This window comes from Apteryx mantelli, chromosome 2 (genome assembly GCF_036417845.1).
Source record: "Apteryx mantelli isolate bAptMan1 chromosome 2, bAptMan1.hap1, whole genome shotgun sequence".
NCBI classification, from domain to species: domain Eukaryota; kingdom Metazoa; phylum Chordata; class Aves; order Apterygiformes; family Apterygidae; genus Apteryx; species Apteryx mantelli.
The window spans coordinates 139109783-139130338 of record NC_089979.1 but is presented as its reverse complement, the minus strand read 5'-3'; the positions used below and the strand labels follow the sequence as shown (position 1 = coordinate 139130338).

Below are 20556 nucleotides of genomic sequence, written 5' to 3'. Positions count from 1 at the left end.
CCCCAAAGACCCAGGTTCTGTGTTTGATGCACTCAGTTCATGTCACTATTTTGTGGTTTTCTTCCCATCTGTAAAATACATCTGATATTTAAGTTTCTTGTAAAATGCTTTTTTAAAAAGCATTTCTAGAGCTAGTTTTACTACTATAAGACATGGCAAGAAAATTCTGTTGTCTATTATACATCTTTTAATATGATGTATGCTTCAGTGCACAGTAAAAAATTGCAGTCAAATCCTGACCTGCAGTAAATGGAAAGGCAATTGCTTAACAGAGGGAAAAATTATTTTAAAGCCCTAAAATGAACAGCAAAATTACTGCTGGATTCAATGAGGCATGGAGAACGGTTGAACTTTCCTCTAAAATCAATGTAAAATAGAAATGCAGCTGGGGTTCTACATAGTCAAGTAATTAACTTGGTCTCAGCCCTGGACCTGGAAACCAGCTATAATCTCTGAAAGGCTAAACTATTACCTGATAAAAATGATTCAGAAACCGGTACTAAGTTCATAATAAATGGGATCAGCTCATGTGAGGGCTTTGAACATTACTATTATAAGCCATTTAAAGAAAGAATTCTGTATAATCAGTAAAGGACAGAAATATCACAGAGTGGTAAAACAAATCATGCAGTTATATTCTAAAGTCTGTAAAACAATTAATGACAGCAACTAGGCATAAAAGTTAAAACTGCAGGCTTCAGCCTTGGCACTGCTTAGCCAAATCTGCTCAAATTTTCTAGTACTTCTGAGACTCTAAGACAAAAAAAAAAAAAAAAAAAAAGGCTCAGTGTCAAGTTATTCCAGTATCTTCTTGTTTTTATGGTTGCTGGGAGCTCCATATGATGGTCCGTCTTTAAGTACAACAGACCACAGAGGCCTCAGTTCCAGTGTTTTTAAATCTGTACATTTAAAATGAAGATGTGAAAATGCAAAATGATGGAAAAGAATGACAGTTCAAAGCACCACTTGATCTGGATGTACTGAGTGAACCATCCTAGGGTATGTATTGCGTTGCATATATGTAACTATATCAGTTACAGGCAGTGCTCTCTTGGCTGATGCCTCTGTTACCAGCTTTCTCTCTTTGCCCGTGAAGCTGAAAAGGACGCGCACAACGTGTCATCCATGGGAAAAATGCTGAGCACCTGAAACGCTTGTAACGCACCCCTGAGGCCAGCTTGCAAGTACTCTGTGTCTGTGGGCAAAGAAGGCCTTGTTAGTTTTCATTTGCCTTCAATAATGCTTCTAGGCACGGATGCTTCCATCCAGATAATATAAACTATGCTGGACCACAAGTCTGAGAAGCCGTGGCAGAAAAATGCTGTAAAAAGTCCAAACATGAACAGCAACCCTCATTTCAACGCTATATCAGTTAGCTGCGCTATCCAGCGGGAAGAAACGCAGTTATTTCACACCGTGCTAAAATCTACATGAGTTGTGCTGGTTGCCACTTATGTTTTCCTTCCTTCCCTGTGTAGAAAAAAAAAACAGCAAGAAAGTGTTAGGCTGCCTCCTGCACGGATTTGGATGGCTGAAATGGCCAGTGAGGTTTTTCTTTTCCCTGAGTTCCCACACAATTTCCCATATACGTTCCTCCCATACAAGGACCTATACGTGCCCTCATATTGACGCCCTGGTCAGCCTTCAGGCGTGCTGAATAACCTCCTCAAATTGGCAGAGGAGTCCAAGTGAACCATGCCCATAAAGAACAACTCAGCCCAAACCAGCTGGGAAAATATGCCTATCTATATTCAAAACCTGGTAAAAATAGGTCTGTGATATGTGCTCGGTCCTGTTTTTCATATGGGATTTCCTTTAACAGTTCTCCAAACCTGAAGATAGCAAAACATGTATTTCTTCACTGAGGAGTTTCTACATGTGATAATTTTATAATTTTTCATTTTATGATTATTAATATATTTATTAATTTTATAATTTTATATAAAGGTAGTCTAATTGTAAGTGGGGAAAATGCATTTTCTTCTCTTCTTACAATTTAGAAGTGCCTAAATGTCTGTTTTAATTACAACTCAGGGCAGAAAACAAGCAAGAAAATATCACTGTAAAATGTGATTGCATCAAAGTTATGAGAATGTAACAACTAGATTACAATAGTAAAATCACTAAGGTATTTCCTCTAAATGTCAGTATTCTAAAAAATAAAAAACAACCCCAAAACTTCAAGCAAGCCACCAAAATGAAATAAGAGAATATCCTACAAATTTGTCCAAACTTGTTCTATACAAAACAACTACATTTATATATATACACACACACACACAACAAGTTGTACACTAGACTTTCATCAGCAACAATCTTGTCTAAATGTTGGCTGATATTTAGTCCAATGTAAAAATGGGTAATTCTTCACATTACAGAAATGCCATTCAAATCATTATACAAAAACACATTTTCAGATGATAGGACACTTTGTATCTGCTAATGAACAGATAATAATAAAACACCAGGATGAACTAACATTATCATTTTCATTTCTAATACCATTGCCTTCCTTTCACATCACTAAGCAATTACCAGTCCTCAAGGCTCACCAAAAAAGGAAAAATCCTGCATGCCTAGCATGCACTGTCATAGCAAATTAAATTCTCCTTCAAAACCACAGTGCTGCAGCAATAGTATGGATTTGTTTTTCCTTTCATTGATCAGAACAGGTAGAAAACTACATTGCAAACTATGCATAGTAAAAAGTGGAGGACCATAACATTTCCATTCAAATTCTGACTCTTTTGCAAAATTTGGCAGCTGCTATCCATCTTCCTCAAACCTCCTCATCTTGCTGTGACTTCACCAGAACTGCTGATTGGAAACCCAGTATGACACACACCTCATATGAGGCCAGGTTGTCCTTTTTTTTTTTAAGCAATTCTTTTGGTTTTGTTTTTTTTCTTATACAGTATTTTTTGAAGAAGGCTGTCTTTCTCCTAGCACATGTCTCTAATTAAAATCCATGCACTACTGTGAAAGGCTGACCCAGATTTTTCTATAGGGAGAATTTAGAAGTTAATCTCTGAAAAACTAATCAAATAAGCCCCTGAAAGGGAAACAATAATATTTACATGTAGTTCATCATTTAGTGGCTTGTTTAGCACAATGATCTTAAAGAAGAATATTTGCATGACAGACATGCAAATATTCTGACAGCATGACAGACCAATTTTTGCTCTTGAGCTAGTTCAATACTTTATATATAATAAATACTTTGATAGACATTAGGAAACTTAAATGTTTTATTAATCCCAGCAACCTTCATAACATCTTGACAGTGTTTATTCATATCTCCTCCAAAGATAAAGGATGTCAGTGTAAGCTTTAATGTTAGTAAAATGGCAATGTCCTTGAAAATAATAGCAAAAGTATGTATGTTTACACGCAATTATTTTCTATCCCAGGTCCTGAATGACCAGCTGTCAAGATATCCCTCTGCATGAAGTAGGCTGATAATTTTTCAACATTTTGAGTAATTTTTTAACCTCTTTGATTATTAAACATAAAGAATTACTAACCTCAAATTTATATTCTGAATATATTCTACTCCCTTAGCCTCAAAGCTTTTCAATGAACACAATGTGAAAAGATGGTATATTTTTTCTATATATCATTCTTACAAAGTGGAAAGTTTCTCCATTCTGTTCTCCTGCTTAGGTTCCTCACTGTTAGCTCTCAGTGTTAAATCAGTTTCTAAATCCCTAACCACATGCCTTTCTCTCAATTGCTTTCGCTAAGTAGCATTTGCATTTAATCAAATATGTCTTAATTAGTTGATGGTTAATATTCGTGAAGTCATTTTCTTCTAAGAAGCCTAAGTAGAAATGGCACTGATTTCAATGAAGACAAATACTCCACTGTTTCTCACATCTGTTGATTATGCAAAAACGTAAGAATGTTGCTCTATTAGTTTAATGAAATGAAAACGTTGGCAGTTCGTGTGTAAAAAATTACTCTGGTTTTGGTTTTGATATAGAACTTTAAGTAATACCACACAGTCTATTCCTTATTAAAAGAAAATGATAAGCATGATACCTTGGTCCCTTATTCAAAAAACAACATCATGAATTTCATAAACAGGGATGCATTTTTTAAAATAAGAGACATGATAAGACAAGCATATAAATCTTCATATTATTTACATGTTTACTATGGCTGCACATACAAACCAGTGCGATATATTAAAGGTCACTAACCACTTCTCTCTTTTACCTTTACCAACACTAGGAGATATGAACACTTTTTAAAAAATGCAACTGTAAATTTTAAAATGTGTTTTCAGCTTTTATTAAGCAAACATTTGCTATGAAAAATTACTGTTTATGGCAAGAACCAATGCTATCGAAAAGAAAAATAGCTGGAGCTCAGAAATTCACCATGCCCATTGTTGCCTAAATCAAAAACAATGGCATGTCAATGCACATAAGAGAAAATGAAGATCTTTTTGAGATTTTCCATTCATTAAAGAGCTGAAACACACCATATTATGACCAGTAACTTCCTGTTAAAGACTATGTGCAATTTTCTTCATGTATTCAACCTTTTCACAGAATCACAGAATAGTTGAGGTTGGAAGGGACCTCTGGAGATCGTGCATGTCCAACCCCCCTGCTCAAGCAGGGTCACCTAGAGCACGTTGCACAGGATCGTGTCCAGGCGGGTTTTGAGTATCTCCAGAGAAGGAGACTCCACAACCTCTCTGGGCAACCTCTTCCAGTGCTCTGTCACCCTCACAGTGAAAAAGTTTTTTCTCATATTCAGATTGAACTTCCTGTGTTTCAGTCTGTGCCCATTGCCTCGCGTCCTGTCGCTGGGCACCACTGAAAAGAGTCTTGGGAGTTTTGGGAGAAGAAGTTTTGACCTGTGGAAAGGTAGTAACTTTAAGAATTCCCAAATTCATGTGGAAGTCTAATTCCAACCACAGTACCTGAGCATTCTCTGAGAATGCAGAACCAGGTAACCCACTTCGGGCAGTTCATCGGAAAGCTAAAAGATTTGGAAGACAGTGCTACACAGATAAGACAGTTCAGGTTCTAAAATGTCTTTTCCTGTTATTAAGACCACCCAAGGTTTCAATAACCAAATTTTCAAGAAAAGCGAGTCAATGCTAACCAATCTAGTGAAGAAACAATTTGGCATTCCTTAAAGCATCAGGTAAGGCTTTGCACCATATATATAATAGTTACAGGAACAATCAGACCCAAAATAACACTCCTCAGTTTGACAGATGAAATAAAGAAAGCAATAAAAGAACTCTGAAGCAAAAATGAAAAACATATTTTAAAAACTTGCATTTTGTTATAAAATCATTTCAGATGGGAAGAGTATGTTCTTTCGATGTAACTGGTTAAAAATAATAAACTCACATCTTCAGATAAAATATTAATGCTTTCAGTAATCCCATTTTCACGTCTGGTAACAGAAGAACATATGTATCTCTACTTATATGAGAGTCATTTATCAGGATTATACTCATGTAGATACCATCTAAATTTGACAGAGAAGAATAAAAACAGGGAAAGAAATAGTATTTCTTTATCCAAATAATATTTTTTGGCTATAAAATGCAGTGCCATCTGTCACATATGTAGGAAGAGCAGATTAAACAACAGTATGAAAAAATAATATTCCATAACTATGTTAACTCAGAAATATATTTAAAAATACAGTAACCTGAGGTATTTGACTGGGGAAAAAAAAACCCTGATTTTTTCTATTAAAGTGCTAACTTCTTGTTTATCCTTGAATTCTTCACCAGGGGAGAATGAAAATCAGCAAAGGAGAAATTTTCTGAGGACAATGAAAATGAGACAAAGAGGAGAAATTGCTCTACTTTCCTTCTCACCATAACAAGCATAACATTTTGTGGTATCCACTTTCAGACTTTGCTTTTTATTCCTTTATCCTATCTCTGTTTTATCATCATTATTTCCTAAATTTACTCAGGCCAGAAACTAAGTTACATACATTTCACTTCAAACAATAAGGAAAAGAGTTTTCCAATACTCCTTGTAACTATATACATAATTATATAACTGGTAGTGGTGGTGGCAGCAATGATGGCAGCAGCAATATCAGTTCCCCAAAGCATACAGCAATCGCTTGGCTAGCTGTGAAGCTCCTGATAAAAAATAGTTCATTTTTATACATGAGATTGGTTACTCCATCATATACACACACACAGGCACACCAGGGATATCTTATAGCACTGACTGTGACTTATAAAGTAACATGGTTATTTAAACTCTGGCACTGTAAGTCACCAAGAAATGACTTATGTATACAGTGCATATTTTATGTATATAGTCAAAGACTAATAGAAAACTCTTCTTCTCATTACAGATGATACCCTCTTTGAAATTTTCACTAGCTCTGACACCACAGAATATCCACCAACATGAAGGAGATAGTATCTGAACTGTCTTATTATAGTGAGTATCACTGAAAAGGACTGATCTAAATAGGAGTACTGAAGAATTAATCCAAATTAATTAAAATGCGACTTTAAAAGAGATTAGCGAAAATGTATTTTGTATGGGCATCCTTATTCAGAACGAAAGAGAAAATTCTTAACAAATAGAATTAAGGACACCTTAATTCTGAATAAGAGGATTCACATGCAAATTTAATATAGTTTAACTAACTCATTTTTGCAATTAATTCAGATCAACTTTCCTGAGCGTTTCCAAGTAGACAAGGCAAAATAAACAAAAACCGGAAACATGATATGTCTTTAGCAGAAGATCACCTGTATTTTATACACATCATAACTTTATGCCACAGCACACTTGTACCACAGGAATATTAGTCAAGCATTTCTATAAAGTACCAGGGGAATACCTGCACACTTCCTAACAAACAGGAGCAAGATTCTCCTACTGCTTGACAGGTAGCTGAAGCATTTTCATGGCTCATTTGTTAATGTAGTCTTACCGAGACTGAGAAGGAACAGAGAACACAAATGTATTGATCATAATCAAGCGCAGTTGCCTTCGAGCGTCAAATAAGCCAATCAAATGTCATCTTGGTATGAAAGAAAAAGTAAGTTTGAGGACAAGCTATGGTCCCACTGAGAATAAAATCAATATTAGTCATGGGACTGAGTGGGATCAATATGTCAGACCAATAGGCCACATTTTAAGCTGAATGGGGAGAGGAAAGGAAAAGTGATGACAGAGCTATAAGGAAACAGGAAGGCATAGTGCAAATCTGAAAGATTAGATCACTTGAAAATTCAGTGTTTTCCTAAGAACACTTGGCAAAAACACCAGCTCACCTTAAAAAGATATATCTGATCCCCTGTCAACTAGATAGGCTCATAATGTTTCCCCAGCCAAACCACAATTTATACAGTAAGATATAAAAGTATGACTTTAAAAATTAAAAAAAGATCACTTTCTCCATGTATGTAAAATGTTACAGAAATTTTATTGTGTTTAACAGTGAAAAAAGTAGCTTTGACAAAGTTTAGATTCTTTATTCTTAGCATAATTTTGACCACTGAACCTTTGACAACAATCCCCACCCAAGGAGCTCAAAATTACATGGAGAACAAGTCCAGGGAAAGGCAACAGAATGCCAATGATTTCAAATCAGTTTAATTAGAAATGAATTAATCCTGATGAGCTGATCTGAACTAGATTAACATTCAGAGATCTGATTTAGGAATAGAAACATAAAAAGGAAATAATAGGCAAGACTACAAAAACAGTAGCATGGAAACAATGAGACAGCTCCACTAATGTCAGTCGAATGGCAGTGCTTGCCACAGTCAATCTTTTCTACAATTCCCTATGTTGCGATCCTAATCTGCCTATTATAAACAGCTACCTTAAACGGCCTGATTTTGAAGAAATACTGAACAGCCATAACTTTCATGAACTTCAGGCTTTTCATGTTCTTCATAGTAGGAATTGTGGAGGATAACTTTGTGAACTTTTGAGCTTAAATTTATAAAGTTGCACCATGAATTGATTCATAAGTGCTCCAGTACAGCATTTTCACCAAGCATTTTCCCAGAATCTGGCCATTAACATTTTAACATTATTCCACTCTCTAATGCAAGAGCATGACTCACAGCTGAAAAGAATGACTAATGGCATGCAAATGATTGAATATTAGATGAACTTTTCAGTTTGCGAGTGATCTAATTTCACTACTATAAAGACATGAATTTGCAGTAAGATAACAAATATACATTCATAAACATCTGTGATACTTCTTGCCACACAAATACACGCGTAACCTAAAAGGGGTCATAGAAGAGGAAAAAAACAAGATTTTTTACAGTAAAAGATGATTAGAAATATTTTCTTTGCATTATTTATTCAGCTGTAGCTAGCAAAGTGTTGCCACTCTATATGCAATATGACAGCTCAATTCGCTCACAGTTGAAACACAGGAACTGAGATGTGTAAAGGAGATTACTGTCACTGTCATGTTTACACCTTTCTGAGGAACAGTTTTGGAATTGACTTCATGGGTGCTTCTGTCCATGTCCCACTACTGGCCGAGAGACACAGTCTTTGGAGACCACCTTTGTATCCATCGTCCAATGAATATCTTCTCAGCATTAGAAGTGGGAGGCACAGCATGCCCTTAGGGGGCTCAGACTGTGAATTAATCTCATCTTTTGAAAATATTTTCATAACTGATTCTTCTTTAGAAGACCAAAACTAAGCCATACTTTTGACTCATTCTTTTCCTCAGCTTCTCAGGATCTGGATTCAGAGAGAGAGAACTCAGGAAAGCAACCAGAGGTGAACACTGCTACATCTTATAAACCTATGCTAAATGAAGGAAGTACAATAACTTTGTCACGCCACAAATTCAAAAGTAACAGGAGCACATCTGGGAATACAGGAATGTTAAAACTTTTTGGCTTTGGCATTAAGTTATACAAGCTACCATCAGAGAATCACAGAAATCTGACAGATTTCACTGCAGATTTGGAACTACCCAAAGAAATCAGCTGTACCCTGGAGACAAGCTAGGCCCCATCCTCTAGGAGAATGAAATCACTGGTTTTCTAGAAGCCTTCCACAAGATTTAAGAAGTTTCTAGTTAGCACCCTTCTTTTTCTCGTCTTAAAAAAGTTATACCTACTCTGAGATATTCAGAGAAAGAGATTTGATTTAGTTTCCGCTTATCTTCTTATTCTACTATCTTTTCTCTGGAAAACACTAATGCAGCAATTTGCTATTTATAAAATAATATCAGTACGAATAAAGCATGTATCAAATCAGTAAAATTAAAACCAAACATCTGATAATTCCTAAGGCAAGATTTACATAGTTAATCCATCAATTACCCTGAAAATTATGTCAGCAAACCAAATAGCAGGAATTGGCAGAAATAAAGTTGCCTGTGTATAAAGCAGTTTTTTAACTGCATAACCACATGCTACTTTTTTCCACTGGGTCCTTTCCTCCTTCATTTCAAAGATTGGAAACTCCTTAATGAGCCTATGTTTTATTTACCATACATTAACTAAAAAGTGTTATTAGAACAGCATTAGTAATATTTCTAAGGTCTTTCTGTGATGGCTATCACACACTCACTAATAAATTTATTTTCACTCAGGATGTGACAAGACAGTGGAATTTATATTTTGCTGATGCTGAATAGCAGCAGAGCAAAATTAGACTCTGAAGAATGAGACAACTAGCCTATAGACAAAACATTCATTACTACAAAATGCCCACTTAATCCCCAAAGGAGATACAATCCTTTCACAAATAAGGAACAGGTTGGGTGGGGGAAAATGCCATTTCAGCACAATTAAATAATTAAAGACTTTATCTGTTACATTTGTATAAGGCCCAGACAAACAACTTTAATTTCCTTGAATTTAAGGGATCAGCTTTGCAACCTAATAAATGATATTATGACATGATATTTCTTTCCAATTTTCTAGTTTAAGAAAGGAGCCAAATGAAAACCAGTAATTCTGCCATGAATAGTAAACTGACCCTGGACATCACAGTACATAGCTCTGCCCACTGATCTCATGGGACAACAGCAGCAGCAGCTTATAGTGCGCTCTGTGTTCCAGCTCCAGGGGGATGAATTTCTCTCTCTTCCCTTTCTCAGGCTTTTTATCCAGCCTCATTTTCTCTGGACACTAACCCCAGTCAGTCACCTTACTGTCCCTTTCACCCGGCTGTGCCAAGTCCTCTCCAGCTGCTTATCAAATCTCTCCTCAGGCCAAAAGTCACCCAGGCCGAATCCCTCCCAAAATTGGTTCCTAATCTCAGTCAGGTCCAGACTTCATAACTTCCCTTTAGTTCCTCACTTGCTCTCAATAAACTGTCCTGGAGCAAACCAGGGTCAAGCCCTACCTTTCCCCACTCCTCATCTCATTGCTTGGCCACTTCCAGTTTCTCTTGCTTTCCATTCCCCCTTTCACCAAATCCTGAGCACAAATCTGTTTCTCTCCCTCTGCAGTGGGTTTGTAGGTGTCCATAGTTGAACTCCTGACAAAAGCAACCTCCATCCCAAAAAACTGATATGGACCACTGGGAACACTGGAGAGACTGGGATCCTCAGTTGTCTGCTCTGATTTGGAGCAGTCATTGCAGCTCACTATGTTTCAAAGCCTCTGTGTTCAAAATATCTCAGTTTGAAGTCTTCTTAAGTGTTGGATGTGGATGGTCCTTGTACAGCGCATGGGAGTTACAAGAGTTGCAAATGACACAAATTATCTTAAGTTGCAACTGCAACAGTCATTGTGTGAAATCAGATACTTCTTGGCAGATAAACAGTGGTTTTACATTAATCAGTACTCAACAAAAATTATGATCTGAAAGAAAGGTCAGACAATGAGCAGCTGAAGACAATGAGCAATCGAAGACAGAATAAAATTTCTATTCTTTATTCTGGCTTGACATAACTGGCTAATCAGCATGTTTTAATCATCACCATCATTTATCAACATACTAGTTTCACAGCTTCAAAGTTTGACAACATTTATTATGAAAATTTACCATTAGTGTGCAGGATGCCAGAAAAATATAAATATGCCTGTGCAATCTTTTTCTCTCAGATGTAAAATGATTCCCAACAAATCTAAAAAGAGGATACTGTCCTAGAAAATTTTATCATAAAGATTAAAGACTGTGCAATATCTTCCAAGAAAGAGGTATTTAACTTATAAATATATAACACGAAAGGCATCTTTTCTGAGTACGTTTTGTAAAAATATTTAAAGTATTTTCTGAGTCTGTTCTAGTTACGTCACTAATACTTGGAGAAAAAAAAGGAATGAAAAGGGAATTATCGAATGACACACCTACCCCAAAACAATGTTCAACACTGCATCTATAAATCCAGTCTTATAATCCATCCATAAATCCAAAATACCTTTTTTCTTTTTTCATAGCAGCATAATTTAAAGTGAGAACAGTAAGCTTGTAAAGCATTAAACTGACCTTTTTTAAAAAAATAAGTATTTTAAAATGTATACACAATTGTCACCTTTTAGCATTTTTATTACAACAAAACTTGAAGTCTAATCAGGATTGGACTCCTGCTTTGCAGATTGCTATACAAATCAAAACTTATGCATCAAAACACTTCCATAACTAATTTGCTGACTGCTACAAGTAGTTCTTGCAACATCATGTGTTTTCAGCTGGTTGTGCTATCAAACACAAATGCAGGTTACTAAGAGTGTGCATCACGTGAAACTTGTAATTAAACCATGTTATATTCTTGCTTTTCACCATGGACAACTTCTACCCCCAGAAGTCTGACAAAAGTTCAGTACACAAGTCCAGCATTCTCTGCAAAGTAATGGTGCATTTTAGAAGTAAACATGACAAAAAATAGCAAAGTCATCTCTTATGACTAGACAACCAAATCATTATTTATGACACAAGATAAAGATTTAGGTAATTAATTTGGCCAACCCATTTTAAACTTAACTGTATTTATTATTAACATTAATATCTCTACAGGCATTGTATATAATCAACCACAAGGCTGTCTTCAAAAACGTACGATAAATTGGGAACCAGGATCTATTGCACTGTGATCAGTGATAATAGGTTATTGCACTACAGATATGAAATTCATGTTTTGTTTTACTTATTTCTTTAACTGAAATCAATGCATCACTCTTCCAGGCCAATTATTATTTCCAGGCCAAAAGATATTGAGAGAGGAAGTGATGTCTTTCAGTCAGCCCTTATAATGAAATCACATCATGTTACACAAACATGAAAAGCATCCATTCTGATATGGAATTTAATGGGGATATGTCCACTTTCCTGATGTCAAGATGAGAGACAAAAAGGAATTGGTATAACATTTTAAATGTGGTCTTTCATGAGCAAAAGAATTATCAGCTATCAAGCTTCCTGATTACAGAACTGGAATGGGATATTTTCAGTGGTACTATACACTATGTTTTCCTTCAATCACCTTAAAACTAAATAAAGCAAATAATCTTGTTAAACAGAAATGCCTTAAAAATCCAGTGTTCTGAAACTCAATGGCCTGAGGGTACCAATTTTAAGATCATTTAAGCAGACTGTATTTTACCCTTCATGATTGCAGTAACAAATTCTTATGTATAACAAACATCCAATAAAAACATTCAATTGTTTTTATGTAGCCAGATCGATCAAAGGAAAGGAAGGACTGGCTTAAACATTTCATATTCCAGGTACTCTACTGTGAAGAGCAAAGTATGCTTCCACTATATCTTAACGTTTATTTTAAATGCCTCCGACGGTCAGCCAAAAAGCTTCCAGGCAGTGAAGAACAGTTAAAATCCATTCTGTAATGACATTAGCTAGGAAATTAACATTGGAAACTGATGACTAATGCACATACACTAGCAAGTTCCTGTAAGTATAAGGCAATATGCACTGAAAGAAACTACCATTAGCTACTACATTTTTCTACTAATTGACCACTGAGTGTTGGCCAGATTTTGATCTGGGTTTTCTTGCAGAATTCCCAGTAATTCAGTGTAATTCAGGTTTGAACAGGCTCTTCCATTCTTTTTAAGAACTAAGTCATAAATTGACACAAAGGAGGTATTTTCTTTTTAAATAATCTCCAAAATCCAACCAGACTGATGGTTTCTTTCTTCAATGCATATATCCACATAATAGAAAGAGAAGAAGAAGCGGAATACTTATACCTGGACACACTTAAAAAGTTTCCACCTTTTCTCCCATTGATTTCCATTATGAAAGTGAATGAAAATCAACAGCTACCTGGGAATCATTTAGCATATATATGACTCAAACCCTAAACATACAGAAAGTGACAATTCTTAAATTAGTCAAAACATTTTATATGAAAATGGTTGCACCAGCAGATCTTCAGTTTCCTTCCTAAAGTTTATTATATATTTTTAATTAGATGCTAATTGTAAAAAGCAACAAGGTAAACCTTAACAAACAAAATACAGATATTAATCAGGAAGCTATAGAAGAACATTTAAAATACATTTTTAAAACACATGTTTTTATATTAAATTCAGTAAAAGGAATAAAATTAATATTTCAGAAATAATTCTGAATCTAGAGAAAAATAATAAAGAGATTAAATTCTGCAGGACTGTCATACAGCTGAAGGATGATGACTTCTAGTCAGTCATGTTAGCTGAGAATAAACATAGATAAATGAGATTTTTACCATTTGATTTTGGATGATACAGTGTTTGAGACACCCCATATAAAATATGTAAAGTAACCCATTTGAAATATATATATACATATATATATATCTGTACATCTGAATGGAACAGAGTAGTTCACCTGTTGTTTTTTTTTTTAATCAACAACTAAAATGATTGTTTTTCCCCTCAACATTGCGAATAGGGTACCGCCAACCTTTGTTACTTTAGGACATCCTAATGTTGCTGGTGGTCTGAATTTGTACTCCAGTCTCACCAAAGACCATACTTGTGTCACCCTCATACATCCAGATGCCAGACCAGAGCGCGTGGTGCTCAGCCACACAAACAGCTCTGCCTAGATAACTTCAGGAACAATTTTGCTACTTCAAAGAGTTGCAGGAATTTGCATATACACGAAGAGCCTTGCTGTTGCCATGGCTCCCTCTTCCAAGACCAGCCATCTCTAAGGGCTAAGTGAGACTGCGGAATGGCAGTAAGTCCTTCTCTTTCCTCTGTGGAGCTGACTGTAACCCAACAATTACTGACCTTGAACAAGGTCCAGAGAAAATTTATCCTTCAAAAGTGAGACCTGTTTCATCCAGAGTAACACATCCAGTGATATAAAGCCCATTATATTATAAAGGCTGTGAATCAGTATATTATTTACACGTTCCTACAAAATGAGCAATGAATTTCAGGCTACTATCTGAAGATCAGAAGAACGCTACTGAGACCTTGGTCACTGCTGCTACCTGTGCTACAAAACTCACCATAAAGGTGAAAACCTAAAAATGCATAACGAATGATCTATCATTTTGTAGTCATTTCAGCAGTGGTTAAGCTTCAGATTTTAAGGAAACAGTCTTAAAACTGATTTTGCCCTATTTACATATTAGTAGCACTAACGTATCTGTTACAGAATGGAGAAGTGGTTAACTTTCTATAAACTATTGTGGTCAACCTACTGCAGAGTAGGTCTTTAAATAATACAGAAATATTTTTGAAACAGTATTCTTCACGCAGTGCCTTAGCTACAGAGAAATAAAGAGCAAATTCATCTCCTATAAAATTGCTCATCTAAACTGCATTAACTTACTACTAAATAAATATGTACATCTGTGTGTGTACATGTATGTGTGTATATCTTATATAATATATCTATCTTACTTATATAATATATACATAAATAGCTAAAGTAATATCAATTTTAAATCTAACATCATATGATATAAGAATTCTGATCAGCCTGCGTCCAAATTTTGGAGTTTCCACAACTGAAAAGAGGATTTTCACCCAAAGAAGTTCCTTTGTAAAATTCCCTGGATGACAGACTAGGAATACATATTCTGACAAGGTTCTTGCCACAGTAGAATGCTGAAGTTCCATTTATATAATAAAATACATCAAAGTTCATTATAGTCTCCACAATGACAACCTAGGGTACTGACTGTCATATTTTTTTCAGCCTGAATGAAAATTCTGATTACTGCAATCCACTGTGAAAAGAGAATGACAATCACAGGCCTCTAGCAACAACACAGGAGAATAATCTATTGTTTGGTATTGTCTCAAAGGCTGTAATGACTCTTATCTTTACAACAAATTGAACCGAGAAGCTCATTCCAATTACATACAACAACCTGGCAAACACTGCTATTTGATTCTAATTGTAAAATAAGAGACCTCAGGTTGAGACATGCTATCCCAACTAGTTATGCTTCAAACATATGTAACGAGGCTATAATCAACAGAAAGAGAAGATATTCATCAGTGTGGGGTTTATCTTATGTTAAAGCACTTACAGTACAAAGCTTATTCTGAAAATTAAGACATCAGCCTTTTCACTTTATAACACAGAAGCCTAGGGGAAAATACATTTTTGTTTTAAAGTACTTAAGTCTCTTTGATCCAACTTTTCCTATGCAGACACGGATTTACGATTTGCTAATTAATTCATATGAACTCTCAAAAAAAATCTTGAAGAGAGCAAAGAGAGTACTTTTAAGCAAATATTAGTTCAGTTTAGGTAACAAAGCAAACTTCAGTGATAATTAATCCTTATCTGCACATTGTTTCCCTTCACAGTCATTCCTACCTATAAAACTGCACAAAATTCACCATGTGCCATTTAGATCAAAACTGTAGTAACATATCACTTGAAACACATAACCTTTAACTGACAGTCAATGCACACTTCTCCAAGAAGTGCTCAAAGAATATTGACTAACACCAGATTTCATATGATGATTCATTTAAACCATGGTTTTGTGACAGTGTAAGATGAGCATTCTCAAAGTTTTATTTCATGCCAGACTACCTTGCTTGATGCAAAACCCTCCAGATTGCAAGGCACTGCTTCACTTGACTTTGTAGACCAGAATTTGGACACCCGCCACTAGAGTGTTTGGTGAAACGGGATATATGTGTCAGGGTGGGAGGAGGACTAGATGGGAGCTACCTGGGAAGACAAGCTGGTGTGTGCTTAGAGGAGCAATTGAGAGTTGACTACAGGATTTTCAGTGGGTGCTTGCTGTGGGAAGCAAACTAAGGAGATGCTTGAGCAGAGTTAGCTTGGAGAAAGAGATAACTGAGGTCAGTGGTTCCTTACGTTGTCTGCTGCTACTGTATCATGCTAATCTTTCTCAGGAAAAACCTATGCAAGAGCAACTTAGTGAGAGCAACTGGTGAAGATCACAGTCTTTATGATCACCTTACTAGGAGAAGGAAAATGTCACAAGGAAGAGCAGGAGACAATCCACTACTTTATTCTCCACTGTTTCAGTACTCTGTCACAAGATATCGAACACATATCTTTGGGGGTGATTGGATCTTTGGAACAAAAAACATAATTGCAATTTTTCTCTTTTCATTGATATTGTGTCTACAACTATTTAATCGTAAAGACTGACAGGCACATGGCAGAAGCTCCTGCTCACTCCTTCTAGGACAGACTGCTGACATACACATATTTATAGCAATGCATACTGTCAAACAATTGAAAAAGTCTCAGACAAGAATTAATTAAAAGATTAACACTGGGAGGAAACACAGTTAATGACAAGTCTTCCAAGACAAATTGGTCAAAGCCAAAGCCCATGCAGTGCAGACAGCAAATCCTGTAAGTTTGAAGTAGAACAAGAGAGAACTACCATATCCATTACAATAAATGGTTACAATAAATTATAGTTTGGTTACAATAAATTATAGTTACAATAAATTATAGTCAATATAAATGTCTATATTACTATGCACTAAGAAATTAGACATGTAAGCAAACACCATCCCACAAACTGCAGGTAAATTGAACTATCCAAAATCTAGTAAAGACAAAAAGTAGGCATTTTTTTTTACAGATTCTATTTGGTATTAAAAAAAAAGATCAGAATTATTTGGGAAACAGTTTCACTTATGAGGAAAAGTCCATTTTTCATCTGAAAAGTATATTAAAAAAAAACACTCAAATAGTTTCAGTATTATTGCCAAGAAAGGATTACACTGTGTGAATGGATATTTGCTGTGCAAGGGAAATAAAATGTAATATATTCAACATGGTCATTCTAGGCTAATCTCCTTCTGAGCTGTAAAAACTGTTACCAATTATCTAAGGTATCTGCAGAAAAATAAAGCTTACACTCTAACTCTGAAGTTTTCAATCTAAACCCCAAAACTCAATTATCACCCAAATTCTTGAGCATGACAGCTCAAAGCTTTAAAGTCTCTAAAACCAAATCTTATTCATTCTGAGCAATACAATTACAAAATATTTTGCGCAGCTGTTAAACACACACCAGAGGTGTCCCTTTATTTAATCCTGCACAGGGAGTTAGAGGTCTCTTACCATAACTACACTGTAGTCAACGCTATTATTTTAATTTATATGCTGTTCTGAATAGACTATAATATTACCAATAAATAAGGAATATTCTCCCAACAGTAAGTCATGAGTCTCGTGTAGATTAAAGTATTTTGTAAGCAGCTTTCAAAATTGGCTTCTATGACAATGTTATGCAAAATCTTTTCTTTTTTCATAAAAGATGACTCAATAATGGTGGTGTTCTTCTTGAACTCTTGAAGAAGCAAGACAGTCTGGATTGTCAAACCAACTTTGTAACACACATGAAACTATGCTTTTTAATAAATACATTATTATTTTTCTTCCAGCTATACTTAATTGCGGTGCACCTTACTTTACTCACACTTTATCTGTTTTTGGACTCAGTGGATCGGGTTTGTTAGTGGGATTACATCAGGGAATTCAGTCAAGCCATTGCAGGCATGATTCTGACCTACTGAAAAAAAAATAGCTGTTTTCTATTTACTCTTATCAAAGTCTTTTCCGGATCCTTTGTAAATCTATGGGGCGTAGGGCAACCAGCGAGTGTGATACTACAGCAACTCATGGGCCTGTCGCACCTAAGCGACACTACCAGACAGCTATTTCTATTCCAGAAGGCTTTGTCTTAAGGACCGAGAAAGCTGAAAACAACAACAATTTCACCTTCTCAGACTACTCTTTTAGTGTCCTCACTGTAGTCTACAAGGAAGGTGGAAAAAAGCATCTTACCGTCACTGTTGACACAGACGACAACAGGCACTTGGGTCCCAGGGCCGCAGGGCTTCTCGTTGTCGGGAAGGCACTCCTCCAGCCCCACGATGCTCCACTCGTAGCAGGAGGGCTCCTCGCATGGGATGGCTTCCAGCAGGTGGGGGCAGTTGCCAGTTCCTCCAGTAGGCTCATTCGTGATGCGCCGTTTTCTTAGTTTAAAACCTGAGGTGTCCGTGAAAATGTAAAGAGCTGAGCAAGTCAGTTATAAAATGTAACATGAAATGATATTTATCTGTCTACACCTGAGTGAACAGTTCTGTTTCTCATGAGTCAAAAACACCACAAACGCTCAAAGCAACACTGCTTTTTAATATAATTAGCTAGAGGAACTCATTAACCAAGGGAGAAAGGTAAAACTTAAGTGAGGGCTTTAGAAGTATTGAGTTTATTCAGTAAGCTGTGCCTTAAACTCCTGTTTGTCCTAGTCACATATCCTCCATGGAAGACAGTACTCATTTCTGCACTTCGCTCTCGCTGGATCCATCTCATCCAACAAATCATTGATGAGATTTCTGGGTTGCCATTGCTCAGATGCCATTTCTCAGATTATTGTGAAATTATAAAATAAAATATAAAAATTGTGGGAAGAAAACACTGCAGCTGAGGGAAGAAAAAGACAATAAAACATGAAAATCTGGAAGTGGTGAAGACTGAAACAGAGGCAAAATGGGTTTATCAAACTCAGAAAATCAGATAGACAGAAAGTAATAAGGCAGGTACAAACACAAAGAATAAAGAGGCTGAAAAGTGTACATGTGCTTAGAGAACAGAAAGGCTGAGCACAAATTTTTTTTAATAACAAAAAAAAAAAAAGGAATATGAGTGAAATAAAGAAGAAAAGGGCATGAAAGAATGAGAAAAGGCTGCCATTTGTGGCACTTGTTTTTGCTTCAATACAGTATTCACAACAAGGGAGATTTCGAAGCAGCACAGGCAACAAAGTGTTTCGTAAAGTCTCCTGGAGAAAAACAGAAGGCAAGAGAACCTGTCAAACAGGAACCGCTGTATTCACACAGTTCACAAGGTAAAAACTTTCCTTCTTTCAGCTTCCTCTCAAGCGCTTTTGCCTTATCCAAAATTCCAGTTAGCCTATGAAACTCCAGTTAGCGTGGGAGGAAGAGACAGAAAGAAGCACATTTTTTAAAACTTCTGGTTAGAGTCATACATAACACTGTATCTTTCTGCTAAACCAGAAATGTGAGAAAGTGGAAGATCCAGACACATCCTGTAAGAATTTATTTGGAATGCTTCCATTATAACCTGTTAATGTAGTATTCTTCTCTGATATTAAGACCCAAAGAGTTGTAACCACATAGGACATTAAGCAGAGAAAAACAAAAGGGGAAAGTTGGTTTTATGTTATGATGTGTTCACTGAAAATACTGTACAGCTGGTGATAACTATATGATGACTATAAAACTAACTATATTAGACAAGGAATAAATAGAATAAATTACATTAAGACAGATAAATAGGAATACTGAAAAATACCCAGTACTGAATACCATTTTATAACAGAAGGACACGTTACGTCTCATTTTCTGTAGCTTGCCTATTTCATGATTATTGAACATTTTAACTAGGTAAACCTATCACGGTGGGTTGCATATTAAAAACTCATGAAACGACAGCTGAACAGAAGCAGTAAAAAATATTAGGGCACACCAAAAGGACAAATTCCTCCTGCTGCATCCCCTAACAGTGGAGTACAACCAGCAGCCTGACAAAGGCACAGTGCAGCTTCATATCTGCTCATCCAGCTGTCTTTTCCATCTAAAGGAAACCAAGACATGAAGACATGCACGAAGGAGGCACAACATTCATACAACCAGATATGAATGTGGGCAAAGCATACGCCCATTTAGCTAACCGGTCCAGCGGAGTACACACCACCAGCAAGTCTCAAGAATAAATGCTACAATTATCATGCAGCTGAAACACCAAAAGCATAGAACAAAATGCAGCTCAGAGTATGTAAACCAAGCATAAATGTGATAATCTCATGCAAAAAGTACTGTATTATGACATTTATATGCAGACTAATGCTTATGAGGCTATCAGGTATTTCTCCTTGTCACTTTGTCTTTTACGATCAAAGGAACACCTTTGTCCAGGAGCTCTCCCACTACACAGGGAACCTGTGTGCCTGTACCATGCTTCCTCTCCCTCAGCTCTGCTCCAACATGGAAACTTCACTGTACAAATTAAAACCATTAAAATTAAAGCAGAACTCTCCATGCTTATGTCTGCAGGATTAGAAGACTCGCATAAAGTACATCCTAATATGTTTCCATTAGGCGGGTGTCCAAAT

The 20556-nt window shown here is 36.1% G+C and overlaps 1 protein-coding gene across 1 annotated transcript in view; it reads right to left on the bottom strand.

Moving 5' to 3' along the window:
- The window catches only part of THSD7A (thrombospondin type 1 domain containing 7A), a 208828-nt gene that overhangs the window by 83085 nt on the left and 105187 nt on the right, over positions 1–20556 (bottom strand). The window contains exon 7 of the mRNA XM_013941489.2: positions 18204–18407. Coding sequence (XP_013796943.2) covers positions 18204–18407 — 204 coding nt within the window. The remainder of the gene's footprint in view (positions 1–18203; positions 18408–20556) is intronic.